General features: G+C 40.6%; 2 protein-coding genes across 4 annotated transcripts; one reads left to right on the forward strand and one right to left on the reverse strand.

The window, feature by feature from the left end:
• Positions 1–1,076: 1,076 nt before the first annotated feature.
• On the reverse strand, positions 1,077–8,447 carry phf6 (PHD finger protein 6). 3 transcript variants are annotated; one of them, XM_061288310.1, is made up of 11 exons: positions 8,288–8,447; positions 6,532–6,685; positions 4,227–4,328; positions 3,496–3,629; positions 3,364–3,410; positions 3,102–3,256; positions 2,872–3,015; positions 2,684–2,788; positions 2,454–2,587; positions 2,182–2,318; positions 1,077–2,034 (listed from the first exon to the last, which is right to left on the reverse strand). In XM_061288310.1, the coding sequence occupies exons 2-10, from the start codon at positions 6,661–6,663 to the stop codon at positions 2,189–2,191; spliced, it is 1,083 nt and encodes a 360-aa protein (XP_061144294.1). In that variant the 5' UTR covers positions 6,664–6,685; positions 8,288–8,447; the 3' UTR covers positions 1,077–2,034; positions 2,182–2,188. The 3 variants fall into 3 exon arrangements, with proteins under 3 accessions (XP_061144294.1, XP_061144135.1, XP_061144210.1); XM_061288151.1 differs by having other exon boundaries at positions 3,102–3,277; XM_061288226.1 differs by lacking the exon at positions 8,288–8,447 and adding an exon at positions 7,771–8,205 and having other exon boundaries at positions 3,102–3,277.
• Positions 8,448–10,846: 2,399 nt separating this feature from the next.
• Positions 10,847–17,075, forward strand: cab39l1 (calcium binding protein 39, like 1). Its single transcript, XM_061288439.1, has 9 exons — positions 10,847–11,223; positions 11,559–11,698; positions 11,776–11,940; positions 12,210–12,328; positions 13,097–13,265; positions 13,367–13,426; positions 13,502–13,567; positions 13,650–13,793; positions 14,439–17,075. Exons 2-9 carry the CDS (start codon positions 11,582–11,584, stop codon positions 14,628–14,630), a joined length of 1,032 nt encoding a protein of 343 aa, XP_061144423.1. The 5' UTR covers positions 10,847–11,223; positions 11,559–11,581; the 3' UTR covers positions 14,631–17,075.

Here is a 17,075-nt window from a genome sequence, read left to right on the forward strand (position 1 = left end):
CCCAGACCGTAAACCACCTGAAGGTACCGGGGTGACTGGGCTGACAAGGGCTTATGCCTGCAGATGCCCAAAGTAGAGCTGAGGACTTACGACCCACAGCTCTTATTCTCGCATTGCAAGGCCTAAACAAATATAGAGATCAAAGGTAACCTTAATCCTATATTTCCAGCAGCAGGAGTCCGCAGGAGCCACGGGTCACGGCAATCGATCAAGAGGGCGAGATGTGGGCGCGTAAACTGCTGACGAGCTTGCAGGTTGCATGGAGAATCGGGGGAACTGGAGGCTCCGATGGAAGGCCCGTCTGAGGACAACTTAATGATGATGGATTTATTCGCTTCATGACCAAGCAGTAGTACAATGTATTCATTAATGAAATAAATGTTTGCATTTGAAATGCTTTACCAGCCCTCCCAACCAAAACAACAACAACACATTATTTCAACTCTTTAAAAAGTTTAAATAGCACTGTAGTGCTAAACAGAAGAGAGAGATCATGTACAAAAATAAAGTGTAACACAGAGACATTTGTGTGATTTGAGGGATGCGGCCTTGTGAGCCCTGAATTTAGTTGGTCATTTCCGTTAAAGGCACAGCGTGTATACATTTTTCAATGCCATCTAGTGGTGAGTGGTGAACCGATATGCAATTTCAAAACACACCCACTACGGTGCCTCAGAGAAACCACCCTTTGCAAGCCTACCAATTTCTTCAGTAAAGGTGCAAGTAAAACATCATGACAAACGACTTTTAGTATTCCCACAAGGTGAGGAATAACAATCAACCCACAGGACAGTTTTCCTTTGATTAAAAATAAGCAGGTTCAAGATAAGAGTAAACGTTAATTTAGGAAATGGTTAAATTTCCCATCAGTTTTATTTCATACATAATTTCTTATCCTTAAAGCAACGGTCCTTTTGGTAAAAGTTTTTGGTTTGGTTATGTATTGCAGGAAGGTTTTGGGAACATGCCCTTGCTGTATTAGACGGGGCTCACAACTTCACTCTCCTACCACTTATTCAAGATCGGATTGAACTGACAGAACATTTAAGTGTTGAACTGAATAATGGAAACAAATATGCAAAGAGAAATCTGTGCATTAACATGAATTAAATGCACAAATTAATTTATTGAAAATACTAAAAAGGCAGAATGAATGTTCCAGGTGAGCATGATAAGCTTCAGTCAGGTTCAAGAATGTAAAACTAAATTCACAAAAGATACACAGTGACTTCATGATACTTGGGCTGGTGTCACATTCCTCTCATGGACGCGGAACACCAAGTTACCGGCTACGCGAATATTCTTTTTTTTTTTTAAACACTCAAATAAGACCACATTATTCAGTAAACATGTAAAATACAAAAAAAAACTATTTGCAAAAACACAATTTGTAGAGATACGTTGTAACATCACACCAAATAAAGTCAAGCCAACTTTCCTGAAAAGCTGTGTACTGAGCTCTTTAGCGGCTAAAGAGAAAAACAAGAATCCACCATTGAATGCAAGTGCATGCCAGTAAAACTTGTGACCTTCCAAAATCCACACATTCAAATTTACACAGTAGCAAATGTATTACATAGCAAGAAATAAAGGCTAACAAAAAGATTTTGAAAGATATGATTGACACAACAAAATGATAAAACTGCACAACTTTGGAGAGACTGCTGACAGGTATTGCAGTGCAGGGAAAAATATTGTTTCATCGTGTGAAGTAGTCTACGAGGTGACGAGTATAACTTCAGTCCATCCAACTTTTGAGCATGACAGTAGCACAAATAGTTGAAGATACGTCCGGAACACTCCTTTGAAAGTTAATCTTTGGCTTTTCATCGCAATTCTGCAGGAGTCCATGCTCTGTAGGGATCACCAATGCGTGAAAAGCTCATCTAGTCTCAATGCAGTGCATCCATTTATTTGGGAAGGCGACGTGTCGAAGACAGCTCATGGGAAACTAAAGACCGCAACGCTGAGTAGGCTGAGATTTTGTAGAAAGACGCATAGCTCCCCCACAAATCTTGCTGTCAGGCACCAAACCTTTTTGAAAAAATAAATTAATCAAGTAGGTAAATCATAACACATTTTCAATCTGAATTTATTTCAGTTGTATTGTTGAGGCTAGAAAACAACCACTATCTGAATTTGACAATTGACAAACATTGTTTATAGACTTGGAACACTTACATTGTGGCTAGTTGCCATTTACTTGCATCGACGGTCTTCCTCCGTGGTCGATTGCCGCTCTTTCTCTACTGCGATTCTCTCGTTCTTCATCTTCCTCATCTCGCTCCTCATTGCCACTGTGGTTCTTACAATACAGTCTGAAATCAAGAGGACTTGTAACTAACGCTAAGCAATAAGAATTCATCCAAAGCTGTGTCTCAAAACGGTGGAAAGGATTGACTGTCCAAGCATTTTACTAGACTTAAAATAAGGCTGGTAGGAGGAGTGCTCACTTGTAGATTCCGCGTGCCATGTTCTCAATGTACTTTGCTTTGTCTTGCAGACCGCAGTGGTAGTGGTAGGTCTTCACACAAGCTTTGATCTCACACCCAATAGTTGCACCCAACTGGCTGCAAAGTGTACATTTCTTCAAATACAAGACAACCACAAAGTCTGATTAGATTAGAATAGGCACATTTTGGAGTAATTCATCAAAACTTGGATAACGACAAAATCTTTTAACCATTCTTTTGCCTCTCTTAATCTCTTGGATTACGGTTTTCACGTCAAAATTCCCGAACTCGGCCCGTGATGTGGTGGTCAGCTGAACTGTCCCGGAGGAAAAAAGCTGAAAAGTAGGAACAGTAGATGCCATAACACAGCACATTGGCAACGCTTTGTTGCAGCAACAGGTTTCCCCCTTAATATTACCATGCATTTGTAGTGAGCAGCCACTTTTTTGGAATTATCAGTGTGAAGAACGCCCCTTGTTCCATTTTCTTCATCACCAGCATGGCAAAAACCGCAGCGCTGGCCGCTATCAGCCGGACTGGCCCGAAGAGGCGACCTCTCCCGCTACAACACACCAGTGAGAGGCCAACTAAAATCAACCCAGCACGCAGGTGAATGTCTCGCACACTGTGAATGGCAAGTCGCCTTACATGTGAGGAAGTCTCCTCATCTGCAGCCTGAGAGGAGGTGGAGCGCGTGTCTTCTGCCTGGCCACGAACCTTGGTTTTCCCCTTCTCAAATCTTCCTCTGCCCCTATTTTGCGGTGGCGAGGAGTCAGAGTCATTGGCCACACTTTCCTCTTCGTCTAAGAAACAAAACATCAACCCTTTCAAAAAGAGCATCAAACCTTTTACTCATGAATGTCGTACAAGTATGGGGGAAGAGCTCGGATTAGACTTTAAGTGGATTTACCTTCAATGCCATCTCGAGAAGCATCTCGATGTTTGCAGCAGTAAACGCTACAATTAAGAGCAAGACGTGGTTCAACAATGAATTAAAATCATGCATTTTTTTAGAAGAGCTAAGGGGAAGAAAGTAACTTACAGGTAAGTTCCTTGTGATGCATTCTCTTTAACCTGGGCTTTGTCCTTTACAGCGCAGTAATAGTGATAAGTCCTTCGGCACGTATTCACATCACAGCCAATGGTAGCACCCGGCCGGTGACATGACGAGCACATCTGCAGTGGTACGTGGAGCACTTTTGTTATTTTCAAAACAAAACCAGAGACGTTTTTGCTCGTCACAAATGAGAGATTATTGTCATTCTCATGGGCTTAATGACATACAGTCATGATAATGAATGAATTGCCGGAGGTTTTGCGTTCCGTGTATTGGCAAAGTGTGGTTAAAACATCAAGCATAATTCTAAGAACCACCAGTCCACATGGAGAAGGGGAGAACAACGGCAATTTAAAACAATATTCGCATTATGATTTTGTAGTGGAACATATACATTCCAGCTGAGATAGTTTCTGATTGGGGAATATGTCAGCACCGCTTTGAAATAATTCACCTTGTCTGTCATGAACTATAACGTTCATTTTTTGAAACACATTATTGAAATAAATGGACTTTCTCCTCAATGTTTTTTTTTTGGGGGGCCAATCACCTGCAAAGCTGCATTTGGACCCAATAGTATTCATAAGGGTCTTACCAGTGAATTTTAACAGGCTTAATTTATTTTCCATTTATGACTTCTCCACTTTATTTGGCTTGTCGACTGTACTGATTTTACCACAGTCTTTGTTTGTGCGGTGTTTAATAAAAAAACTCACCAATTTGTTCCCCCTTTTGATTTCCTTCTTTACATCTTCAACAGAAAACCCTCCAATGTTTTCATTAGCAGAGTGCGATGAGACCAGGGCAGAGGAGAAAAGCTATATCAAAAACAAAACAAAAAAACATTTGTGCAGTCTTGTGTCCATTGACAAAAGTAAAACATTTATCATTTCATAGCTTGTCAGTGACATTATTAAAACAATTATTTGAATAAAAGTTCTTAAGACAACATTGGGACATTTCCCTCAATTACTTTTGTTTTGTGATCAAGGAATCTGGAGATGCAAAAGTAGGATTCCATCTGATAAAGGATGACCGATAAATGCTGAACCACATTCTCCACATGACAAGTGAGAATAATATTAATAAATAATGAAAAGAAATATATCATAAAACTGATAAATTGGTTTTGATCCAATGTTTTGTGGGGGGGTTTGTTTGAGTTTAATTTGCATCCACAATACTTGCTTGTCGCCACTTTGTTCAAAGTGCAGCAGGATGCAGCAAATCCATGTCTCCATCCATCCATACATTGATCAAATCAATTGTGCTCGCATTTTCCTACTGTATGTGGTAGGGGTGTAAATCGCGGGTTTTGTCACGATACAATATCATATCGATACAAAGAACTACGATACGATATTTGCCGATATCTTAAAGCCTGCTGCAATTCATTCACGATATATCGCGATATAGTGCTCTACGATCGATATATACATTTTTTTTTTAAATAAAAAATATAGAACAATATCCTGATTTATAACAATTCATACGCAAAATCAACAAGGTACTGCAAACTATTTAGGAAATTACAAGAGTATTGTAGTATACAAAGTGCTTATTTTAACATTGAACTTTGATGTCGTGTTTTTTCTTTAAATGTGCGGCGAGATTTGTGCTCCCTGAATATTTGATCACCGCATGGCAGGATTTACAAACTGCACGTGTTTTGTCCGTTGAGCCATCTTTTCTTTGGAATCCAAAGTGCTTCCAAAGAATGACTTGAAGCCTAAAGGGGAGGGAATTTCCTCGTCTTTTTGGACACTAGCCATAGCACCAGCCCAGGAGCCGCGGACTAGTTGTCGACTCCCCTTTCACGTGCCTGCTCTGCTCACAACACAACAACGCCGCGCGCACTGCTCCCGGAAAGAGGAAGCAAGCAACAATGAACTGGATTTCAAAATAAAGTCTAATGTCCGAGGTCAAACACGGCGATATAAATCGATGTTTACGTTTAGCACCGATGCCAATAAATCGTAGAGCATTATATCGATTAATCGATGTGTATCGATGAATCGTTACACCCCTAGTATGTGGTGTTATCCCCATGTGTTCACCACACTGCCCTGAAGAGGGCAGGGTACACATGGGAATGGCACACCCAAGGTGAACAAGGCACACCACAGGGTGACTAAAGTAATAACCATGTGACACAACAAATTGATAATTGAATTCTTGCTAACACTTATTTCCTCTCTTTATTGTTCCAGCCTATCCTTTTCTTAAATTATGTTATTACAATTATCTTTACACATTGTCCTTTTCTTTTCTTTTCTTTTTATTTTAAATTCCAACACAAGTAGCAGCATCAGTAACCATATTGTATTTATTTATATTACGAGTCATATTGAAACAAGTATGTAAATCTGCCACTACAGACAGACCCTCTTTCCATCCAACGTCATCAAAAGCTGTGCGCGTATCATTGAAACATTGTGTGGATGAGAAGATTTTTTTAAATGTTTTTTTTCAATTGTTTCAAACAATAACAACATGCCTAGTTCTTGCGTGTACGGGTGTACGGATCAGAGAGGAAAAGGGTCAACATGTTTCTCAACTCCAAGTGAAAACAGACCATTTCAAACACAGGTGCCTGTATTAAACACAGACTGATCGAGGACATAATCATGTTTGGTTTGTCACCGTCATATCTGGTTAGTTATAGTGACCATTTGGTTTAACTTCTTGCTTAATAAGTGGTCAGGAAGCGTGGAATAATGGCAAGGTGTTTGCTACTAGAGATAACTAGTAAGTTCGTAACTGTCAGGTAACTCATTCAGCTATGGTCGGTGCACAATAGCTCCATGTAACTTTTAATCCGTTAGCATTATTGGTGAAGATGTTTATTGTTTACCTTAGCCGTTTTCCCCTTGACATCCTAGAACAACTTGGCAACTTCAAATAAAATAAAAATAAAAAGATTCCCTCTGGGAGGAATTATGCAATAATGTTGCCAAGAGAGGGTTAACTTATTTTCTTGAGTCACATGCTTCAAGTAAAAGACCACAGTGATCTGCTCACCATGCACTTGTGGTGGGCTGCCACCTTCTGGCTGTCAGACACAAGCAGCTGCCCGCAGTCCTTTTCCCTGCTGGTTCGACAAAAGGCGCATTTAGGCAGGCGAGCTGCAGCACCTTTTCTCTGCCCAGACATGATCTGGAGTGCTGATGACTTCCTAATGAAAATCAAAGAGTGAAAGTGAAAAAGACCAGCTGGATTAGACAAGTTGAACCAAATCTCATCCACATCCGTAGAACTGCTTCAACCACAATATGAGTGATGAACTGAAGTCAAAAGAAAAGAGCCAAAGACACAACGGAAAACCAAACTTTACATTTTCGAAAAAGCTACAATAGACCTAAAAAATAAGAGCAATGCATCCGACAGAAACAGATTGTAGAATTGTGAGGAGTCCACTCAGATGCTGAATCACCTGTTCTTGCAAAACAGATTTAGTGACATAAATGAAGTCTGAATTAAAGTTTTCTGAAATGACCAATCGTGACATATTGTTTTCTGTATAATTCTGGTGATAGTTTATTATATCGGCACAGCAGAGGCCTGTAGATGCAACATCAGCGGTCACTGTAAGTATAATTAAATTAGATTAGGCAAAATCAGGACCAATCAAATTCTAATATTTTAATAATTCTAATACGCATTGTACACGATGACTGCATGCACATACTTGATGCAATACAATGTGCTGACACTAGTTGTCCAGTATCTGTGTTACTGCATATGTCAAATCCGACTCATTTTTGCATCCATTCTGCCAGTAAAAAACATAATTATATTAAAAATGGGCCATTTTAGAACATAGTGTCTGTTCTGTTGTGCATTGGAATTTTCTTTCTAATATTGTGTAATAATTAATTATACTGTTTTATTAAGTAACATTTCAAGATTTACATATACATTAATTAGACATTTAGGTGAAAATTAAAACGCGTTCTGTCAACCACGGTCAGTTCAACCTCTACATTTGTGCTTTCTTTTCAGGGCGGGTGTGTTGAAAATGCTGCTAAATGGTGTGGACGGATGAAATACACGGGAACATTTCAAGATGAGACTCAACAGCTAATGTCAACATCGAAGTGGTAATTTCCTTTGATACTTAAAAACAAACAATATACTGCGACGCCTAGAACGAGCCATTACTGCCATGATAGCAGAGCCACCATCGCCTCACTGCGGCGGCTACAGCGGCGTGCAAACACACAATAAGCTCATGTAAACCGAACTTAAAATGCGTCTTACTACAAAGTCAAGTGTTCGCCAAACAATCCTCACAAATGAACATTTCAGCATATTGCACGACGAACAATGTGAGGAATATGTGACTGCTGTAAATGAAACGAGGAAACTCCCCCAGGTTTCTTCCCACAAAGTTGTGAATTAAAGGGGGTGTGTATCTCCTTCTCGGACAAACTAGCTATAAACTGGTGATTTTGGGGGAAACTGGGTACACTTCCACGCCTCGAAATGTTTCACAAGGCCCCGGTTTAAAAAGCAAAAAGGCCAATGTCTGATAAGAGTAGTTTTTGATTCGGTGGTTGTGGGAAGCGGAAAAGCAGCGAATATTTCCCTTTAAATGAGGGATATAGTCGTGACAGGCGCGGGTCTTTGCAAACCGCTTCGAAAGCAAAGAGCGCCATACGTGATGTATCCCTGAGAAGAGAGCAGCTTGGCTTGAGCGCCAGCACAACGGCCTCGAACCACAGCAGGCCACGGAACACGCTGGCTGTCTCGCAAGCCACCGATACAAAAGTCTTACCTGCTAACTATTATCTTACGGCGCCAAGAGGTTAAGAACAGGGAAAGTGTGGCGAGTGGCGACTGAATTTCACCCCGTCCTTCACAAGCGATCGTGTGCTTTCCCTCACTCAACTACAGTTAAGCTAGTTACCAAGGCCCTCCGCTCGCTACTTCCGGGTGTGGTTTTCACAATAAAAGCATCGATGTTGCTATGTGACAATTGGAAATGTGAAAATAAGATTTCGTACACACGGATGCGAGATACCTAACTATCTTACGGTACATAGTATGTATGTGAAATCGGAGTCGCTGCCGACTATGTTTGTCATGATGAAATCATAATCTTCTACCAAGAAAAAAAAAATGATTTCAGGTGTAGGTGTTATACCGGTTTCTTTAGCGTGGTGATAGCTGAGATGAATCATCTGCTCATGTGGCAGCAGGAAGGCTGTGGTCCGAATAAATTGTAGCCTACTTCCTAAAGGGAGAAGATTGAACAGGTGTCCGCTGTGTAGAACTGTACCAACATGGCTGGAAGTTTGAGTAAGAACATCCTCTGCTGGGGCTTTTTAATGAAGGAGCTGACTTGAGGTAGTGGGTGACGATGGTGCCCAGGAAGCTGAAAGAGTCCATGATGGAGAAGTACGAGTGTGTGGGGTTGGGAACTTCCTCAAGTCCATGATCACCTCTTCTGATTTCTGGTTGTTAAGCGCCAGGTTGTTGTTGTACCAGGACACGAGGTAGTGTGCCTCCCTGTTGTTCCCAAACTACGTGTATCAGTTTTACTGGCTGATGCTTGGAGGTGCAGCAGTTGGTGTAAAGAGAGAAGAGCCACGGACAAAGTACACAGCCCTTGAGGCATTAGTGCTTGCTGGTGGTCCTTGTGTCTGAGACAGTCTTCCACAGATGTTGCTTCAGGAAGTCTGTGATCCATCTGCAGATGGAGTCAGTCATTTTCTTGGCAAAGAGCTGGGAGGATGGAATTGAAGGCAACTGAAGTCCACAAAACTAATCCTGGCATAGTTTCACATGGAGTCTTGATGTTGCAGCAAGAAGTGGAGGGCCCAAGTTGAGTGCATCATCTAGAGAAAAGTGCTGCTGGCTCAGGGTACAAGTTCTCTTTGATGCTAAATTGTTTTGTTAGTTCTGTCAGGGCTCATCTCAAGTCTCTTAAAGTGTACCTGAGGAGCTCAGACGGAAACAGTATACGTTTGTCGAGACAAAAACGTATCCGGTTATTTGTTGCACTGGTTTTATTAAAGTAAGCTTACCTCATACCTACTTGTCGAGACGTCCTGGGCGCAGCCATGTTGCTCAAAAGAAGGGATCCCGAAGGAAAAGCGTGACGTGGCGTCGTTGACTGCTGTCTCGGTGCGGCATTTTCTTGGACAAATTGTGGTGAAGACTGTTAATTGTCTTTCTAGAATTTCGAAACCACACGCGGGGCGAGTCACGCTGGAACTGACGTCATACGGCCGAAAATGCGGCCTTCAAGGATGCAGCCTTTGAATTTGGGCACACTATGTTAGTATGTGTGTGTTCTTTTTAAACCTTCAAAATCATTTTAAACTTTTAACCTAATTATTTTGTATTGTATTTGTAAATCTGAATTATAAGGCATGAAAAGGTCTGCCACTTATTGAACCTGTAGAAATCGCTTCTTCTTGTGGGTGTGGATGAAGCCAAATTCATCATATTATATAACGTGATATTAAACTTTTTTTGACGTGTTTACACAAATAAATTAAAGGCTTGGGTAGCTTCAGATTACATGTTAATGGTGGCGGCACCCATGATAACAGCAGTGACTAATTGTCCCGAGACCACCTCAAGTCAGAAAATTGTTTACAACTGTTTGATAAATTCTCACTTTTGAATTAAACAGGGTAGTATAATGGCTGTTGTCACATTCAAACTTGTACATAATGCAGCAATTAAAAGGCCATAATAAACACGATGTAATGGGGGGGGGGGGGTTATGGAAAAAATCGACCTAATCAAAAAACAACGGGAGGAAATTTTGAAGTATCAAGATGTTATCCCATGCTTTCAAGGCACCCATTTTTAGTTGGTATGCAAACATCCCTCACTGAACTCCTGAACGTTGCCTAGTAGCGCCATAGCGGTCATTCTTGGCTACTGCATGCTGCAGCGGGACGTCTTATAACTGCCCTCGTGTGGCCAAAGCGGGTACAACAAAAAGAATACCATTCAACAGCAGATTTATGTAACGTAACTAAAATTCCTTAAATCTATTTGACTCCAATTATGTATGTTATTACTGTATGAAATGGAATTAAGGGATTTTTTTTTTTTGGGGATAGTTTCCGAACAGGATCTTGTTTTCTGTCGACTATTTCGTGCACTTGGTTAAATAAAAATATTCCGACGCATACAGAGAATGTTATTGCTAGATACATAGGAATGGATTGCTCCTCCCAAGCAAAACATAGGAAACCCATAAACGACCTTTCGTTATGAGCGGGCGGTCACAGGGGAAAAAAAAGGGGCCTGTCACTCAACACGATTGGCTAAAATAGATGTCAGTCATCGCATGGGGTAAAACATGCCCACCCGGTGTCCCAGGGAAGGGGAGAGGGGGGAGAGGACGAGAGAGGACGGGAGAGGGAGGCTTCAACTGCACACTAGACAACAGGGAAATGAAGTTGTCAGTCTCCTTTAAACGAGGCAGCTAGCTAGTTAGACGACAGTCGTTTGCGAGTAGCGAGATTTACATTACTTAGCACCGCTACGATGGTCGTTCGTCAGCCAATATTGTAGCCACATTTTGTTACGAGTCGGGCGTGTAAACTACTGATCTGCGATAAGGTTACATTTAAACGCAACCTAACCGAGTGGAAAAAAAAGGAAAGTAGAGACAACTTGCTAGCCTACCAGCTAAGCTTTCGCCATCAAGCTTCCTCCAAATTTAAAACTTATCCTCGCATTTAGTCGGTGAGTTTTGACACTTGAGAATCTTGTATCCGTGTTTGGTGTGTTGTTCGTCGTGTACGATGTCCGCGATTGCTCTTTTCTTGCCACAGGGTCGCAAGCTAGCTAAACTTCGCCAATGAACATTGCTGAAGCTGTGACATTTGAATCGTCACACAACTTGAGTGAAAAGTTACCAAAGGAACTTGATGTCGTTTGCTGGCTGCGTTGATTTTGCTTGTGTCGATTTGCCACTAGAATAAGAGAACCCAACTATAGCCGTGGCCTTGTTTCCTCAGGTGTGCGTTTTGCAGCCATTTCCTGATGCACATCACAGTTGTGTATTACTTTTGTAACAGGGCCTGGAGCCTCCCATTGAGTCATGCCGTTCCCTTTCGGAAAGTCTCAGAAGAGTCCGGCAGAAATAGTGAGGAGTTTGAAAGAGAATGTGGCATACATGGAAAAGCTAGACGCCGGGGAAAGTAAAAAGTGTGAAAAGGTGAGTATTGGAAAGAAACAAAGAGTTGTTTTCAACTTGGAAATGAATGTTTCTTACTTTAACTGTGCACTTCCTAGGTAGCAGAGGAAGCTTCAAAAAATCTAGCTTCCCTGAAGGAGGTACTTTGTGGGACAGGTGACAAGGAACCTCAGACCGAGGCGGTGGCTCAGCTTGCACAGGAGCTGTACAACACTAACCTTCTCATTTCACTCATTGCAAATTTGCAAAGGATTGACTTTGAGGTAGCATAATGCACTCAATTGCTCTACTGTAGCCACAAAAAGTGTTGTGCTGTGAATTGTTTTAGGTATTACAACCAGGCCTTGTTTTTATTGTGTCGTCTACTTGTATGTCTATCGTGTACTATGTCTCGTCACCGTGGGATAGAGGAAACGGAATTTCGGTTTCTTTGTGTGTCTTGACATATAAAGGGATTGACAATAAAGCAGACTTTGGCTTTGACTTTGAAAATTTACCCACCATGTTTTTTTTTTGTTTTTTTTTAACACAGGGGAAGAAGGATGTGGTTCATCTGTTCAGTAATATCGTGCGACGGCAGATTGGCACACGCACTCCGACGGTAGAATACATCTCTACACACCAACAGATCCTCTTCATGCTGTTAAAAGGGTAAGTCCCGCTTGTTTGATTCCCATCAGAAACCAGAGTATGTTCATATAAAAACAAGAAGGCACAAACACTCTTATTACTTATTGTTTGTGCCTTCTTGTTTTTATATTGTGTCGTTTACTTGTATGTCTATCGTGTACTATGTCTCGTCACCGTGGGATAGAGGAAACGTAATTTCGGTTTCTTTGTGTGTCTTGACATGTGAAGAGATTGACAATAAAGCAGACTTTGACTTTGATATTCACACCCTAAGAATGTTTCTGACACGATGACGTACTCGTGACGTGCCTTGCAAATTTCACAGCTACCCGAAATATGTTCCAACAACTCCCAGGGAGCGAGCTTGAACTCGTTGCATTTACTTGTGCGTTCGACGTGTAAATGAAAATGATTATTGTTGAAAGCTAGTTATGTAGTCTTCTTAAAAGGGACCATCTTGTTTGTAAAAACAGTTGTGTATTAGCTTGAGTTAGTCAGCAATTCAAAGATTTTTGCCGCGCACTCTTGGCATGCCTGTGAACAGAGAAAAGCTGCGTGCTGTCATGCAATAGTAAAATGAAATTGACAGCTGTGTATCCATCCATTCATTCATCTTCCGTCGGTTCGATCCCCTGATGTTTTATCAGAATTGAGAGTGAAATTGTCCAACTCCAGGGATAGTCCATTTTAGAGGTTACACTGCAGAATAAACGAAGCGATTGCATGTATGGAATTGTGCTGCCGCAACAGAGAGACCCAACTTGACTTGGATGGTGTTCACCTGTACAGATATGAGAATGCCGAAGTGGCTCTCAACTGCGGGATGATGCTGAGAGAGTGTCTCCGCCATGAGCCGTTAGCTAGGACGGTACTTTTCTCTGAAGAGTTCTACTGTTTCTTCCGCTATGTGGAGCTCTCCACCTTTGACATAGCATCAGATGCCTTTGCATCATTCAAGGTACGCTATGACAAATTCTTGTTTATTTATCTATTTTTTATTATCCTGTCTGTTCAGCATTGTGTTGGACTTGTTCCAACAACTTGATTTTGCTCTGGCAGGATCTCCTCACAAGGCATAAGATTATGTGTGCTGATTTCTTGGAAACCAATTATGACCGGGTAAATGCTCACATTTCGTGACTAGAAACCATGTTGTGACTCGATCTAATATTCCCTTTTAAAAATGTCTGTAAGGTATTTACTGAATATGACAAGCTCCTGCTTTCGGACAATTACGTCACCAAACGACAGTCTTTAAAGGTACAGCCCTCGCAGCCTTAATGTGAATTAATGTAATGTCACTATTTGCCATCCACAATTAAGGTTGCAAATGCATTTTCAGCTTCTGGGGGAACTTTTGCTGGATCGACACAACTTCACAGTGATGACAAAGTACATCAGCCGAGCAGAGAACTTGAAACTGATGATGAACATGCTAAGAGATAACAGTCGTAACATCCAGTTTGAAGCCTTCCATGTTTTCAAGGTGAGTGAGTGGTTGTTTATAGTCGTTTGGTGCAATCTTTGAACATAGTATGAGAAATTCTGTGGTTCGTATTTCTCTGTGACCATATTGTGATGAGATGTGATGTTGTTTACTAGTTTTATGGTGAGAAAAAAAAAATGCTAGTGATATGCGATCTGCTATATTGTAGGGGTGGGGGATATGTATGGTTTGTGAAAGTAAGTTGTTTTGACTGTGTAATTTTGCAATATTGAGTTTGTTGTAAGTCGCCATGCCACAGCACCAGCCTTAAAAATAAATCCAACATAATAGAGTTTAAAAGAAAATCGTCCATTGACAAGACTTTCACGAGTGTTAAACACGTGGAAAGTGTCGAAACAAATGTGTCGTCTCTACAAATCACACTCACAGAGGCAATGTAGTCAAGTTCTGTCAGGAGCACGGAACGAATGAAGGTGAGATACACACAGTAGTAAAAAAAGTGTTCTTTTTGGGGGGAAAATATTATCTAACTATCGTTATCGTGAAAATCTTAAAAAGCTTTTTTATTTTTTGCCCATATTGCCCGCCCCTAGAATAGTATAGTCGCAAACACCCCTAAATAGACTTCTGAACTAATTTATTACCTGCTCCACTATGTGAAACATTCCCCATTGGATCTCTCAGGTATTTGTTGCAAACCCCAACAAGACTCAGCCAGTCCTGGACATCCTGCTGAAGAACCAGACCAAGCTGGTCGAGTTCCTGAGCCACTTCCAGACAGACCGGTCAGAGGATGAGCAGTTTTGCGACGAGAAAAACTATCTGGTCAAGCAGATCCGGGACCTAAAGAAGCCTGCAGCCCCCGAGGAAGCTTAAGGCAACGGAATGGAGAGCTCCAAGAGTGGTAGATGCAGTAGTGGGGGCCAGCGTCTAAAGACATGCTTCTATAGGCTTTTGTGTTCAGTACAAAATATAGGAACAAAGTAAAGAAGACTTTGTCTGATTTTTAGTTGTGATGGGATTTCCAGACCGCAACCTGAGGGGGCTAAGAACCCCTCCTTACACAAACCATAGCGCTTTATGTATTGGAATGTGCATTCTTGAATTGTCGGACTTTTCTTTTCCACGTTTTTTTTTTTTGCCAGCACAGACCTTAGAATGACAGCATCATTCTTTTGGAAGCTCGAGTGCCGGCTGCGTCGACTGAAAAACCGAGAGGGTCATTTATTTTCCAATATGACCTCATCCAAGCCCTTTCATGACTAATCTTATTCATTGCCTTATTGTTCATTTTCTCTTTCATTGGAGTATTTAAACAATGTCGTAGCACCGCTTTCCTACGTGGATCATTTTAATAGCCAAGTTGTCATTCCTGGTGCCTACTAGGTCACGTTTAGGCCTTTGTCCGCATTTTGCACTCGCAGAGGTCAGCGACAAGATTAGCAATGCATTTATAAGCACAGCGAGAGCAAATCAAAACGGCAGAGGAATGAATTGATTGTGAGGTGGTTTTAGCTGCCGCTCGCAGTCTGAAATAGAATTGAAGCATCGGATAGTGCTGCGGGGTAGCAGGCGTTCCCCGCGCCATCGACACAATGTACCAATTGATCTCACTGGGAGGGACCCTGTTCCATCCTCGCATTGTCATGTACGCAGTATTAGGGCCGCATGAAACAGAAAAAATACCATTGCTCTTAGAATAAAGCCATCGAATTTCGAGAATACAGTCGGAAATAATTTTTGATCAACTAGAAATGTTCTCACAATTGCAGTACTTGTTGTAATATGACAGGCTACCTTAAATTTGAGAGAATTTTTACATCAATTTGTTGAAATTACAGATTGAATTATTTCAGTAGTCCAATTTTATTCCCGCAACATTCCATTTTAAATTTCGCTACATTTTCCCTTGAAATTTACCAATGTCTTTTTTTTTTTTCCCCCCCTCACCGTGTGGCCCTAATACTTTTATAATATGTTTTAAATAATGATTCAAATGATAAATTGCTTCTCAGACATGACTAATGGCAGGCAACTGTGGAAAGATAAAATGGCCTTAATCCGACGCGTCTGCAAGGATGCCCCATAAGTACGTATTTATACAGACGCGCATGATAGTCATACCAAAGTCTGTTTAATTATCAGTCAACATTATGATTTCATTTCCAAAATGGCTTGCCTTGCTTTAAAAATTTTACTTGATTGAGAAAATCTGCGATTGTAGTGAATTTAATATAAAATCATGTTTTGTTGGAAATATTTAACTTTGGGCAAATTCTACGGCACACGATGTTCACAGGGTCAAAATGTCTGCGATGTTTTTTTTTTTTAATGTATGATTGTAATATTGCTTTTGTTTCACTGTGATGCACTTTTGAAGCATCACATATGTTACAATAATAAGTGGTGAATATATTCATTTCCCCGCAGTCATCATTTCATTTGGTGTATCGGCTTTACTTTTGCCATTGGGACGAAAAAGTTAAATTTCGGGAGGAGCTTTTTTTTGTGCGCACAGTCCTACCTATAGAAAATACCTTAAAAAATTAGCCCCCCTCTTTTATTCCTTGACATTTCAATTTTTGTGGTTTGTATACATGCATTATGGGATATCTCTACATGGTCAACTTGAACAGGGTTTTTCTTTGTGGAAAACATTCTCAAACTATTTTATTGGGTGTGATGCCACATAGATGTTACTTCATAATGAATTACAGTGTGGGACCTTAGCATGAATGATGCCTCATGTTAAATGGATTGTAGCGGTCACGTTCATTTCAATAATCCTACAATCTTAAACCAAAGCCTTTGTAATATATATACTTGTCATACTAATTTGTGCTTCATGTACATCAATCATACTATTTGCCCAAATTCACCAGAATGTGATATTTTCTGCTTCAATGTACAATTTTAAAGTCACAATATTATATACAGTACTTACCTGTACTACACACACTTCGTATCTCCCTGTGTTTTACAGCTATTTACCTAGAGGGAGCGCCTCGTATTATTTGGCACCTAGTTTATATTGTGCTAAAAAAAAAAAAAAAAACTATTTCATGTTTATTTAATCCTACCTCTAATTGCAACTATAGACAGTACATCACTGGCAAGCTAATGATAAAAACTCTTTAATTTTTAGACTATAGAGCAAGGCAATAGTAATAACGTATACATAGTCTTTTAATTGACTATATTTCCTTAATCTAGTTGCATTTGATGCATGATCATGAGCTGACTTTGGGTGGAGTTCTCTGTACATACATTTATAAAGAAAAGTGTGAAAGCATTCATGAAATAAACCTTCTGGCAATTTAA

The sequence above is a fragment of the Syngnathus typhle genome, linkage group LG1 (genome assembly GCF_033458585.1).
Source record: "Syngnathus typhle isolate RoL2023-S1 ecotype Sweden linkage group LG1, RoL_Styp_1.0, whole genome shotgun sequence".
Taxonomy (NCBI): domain Eukaryota; kingdom Metazoa; phylum Chordata; class Actinopteri; order Syngnathiformes; family Syngnathidae; genus Syngnathus; species Syngnathus typhle.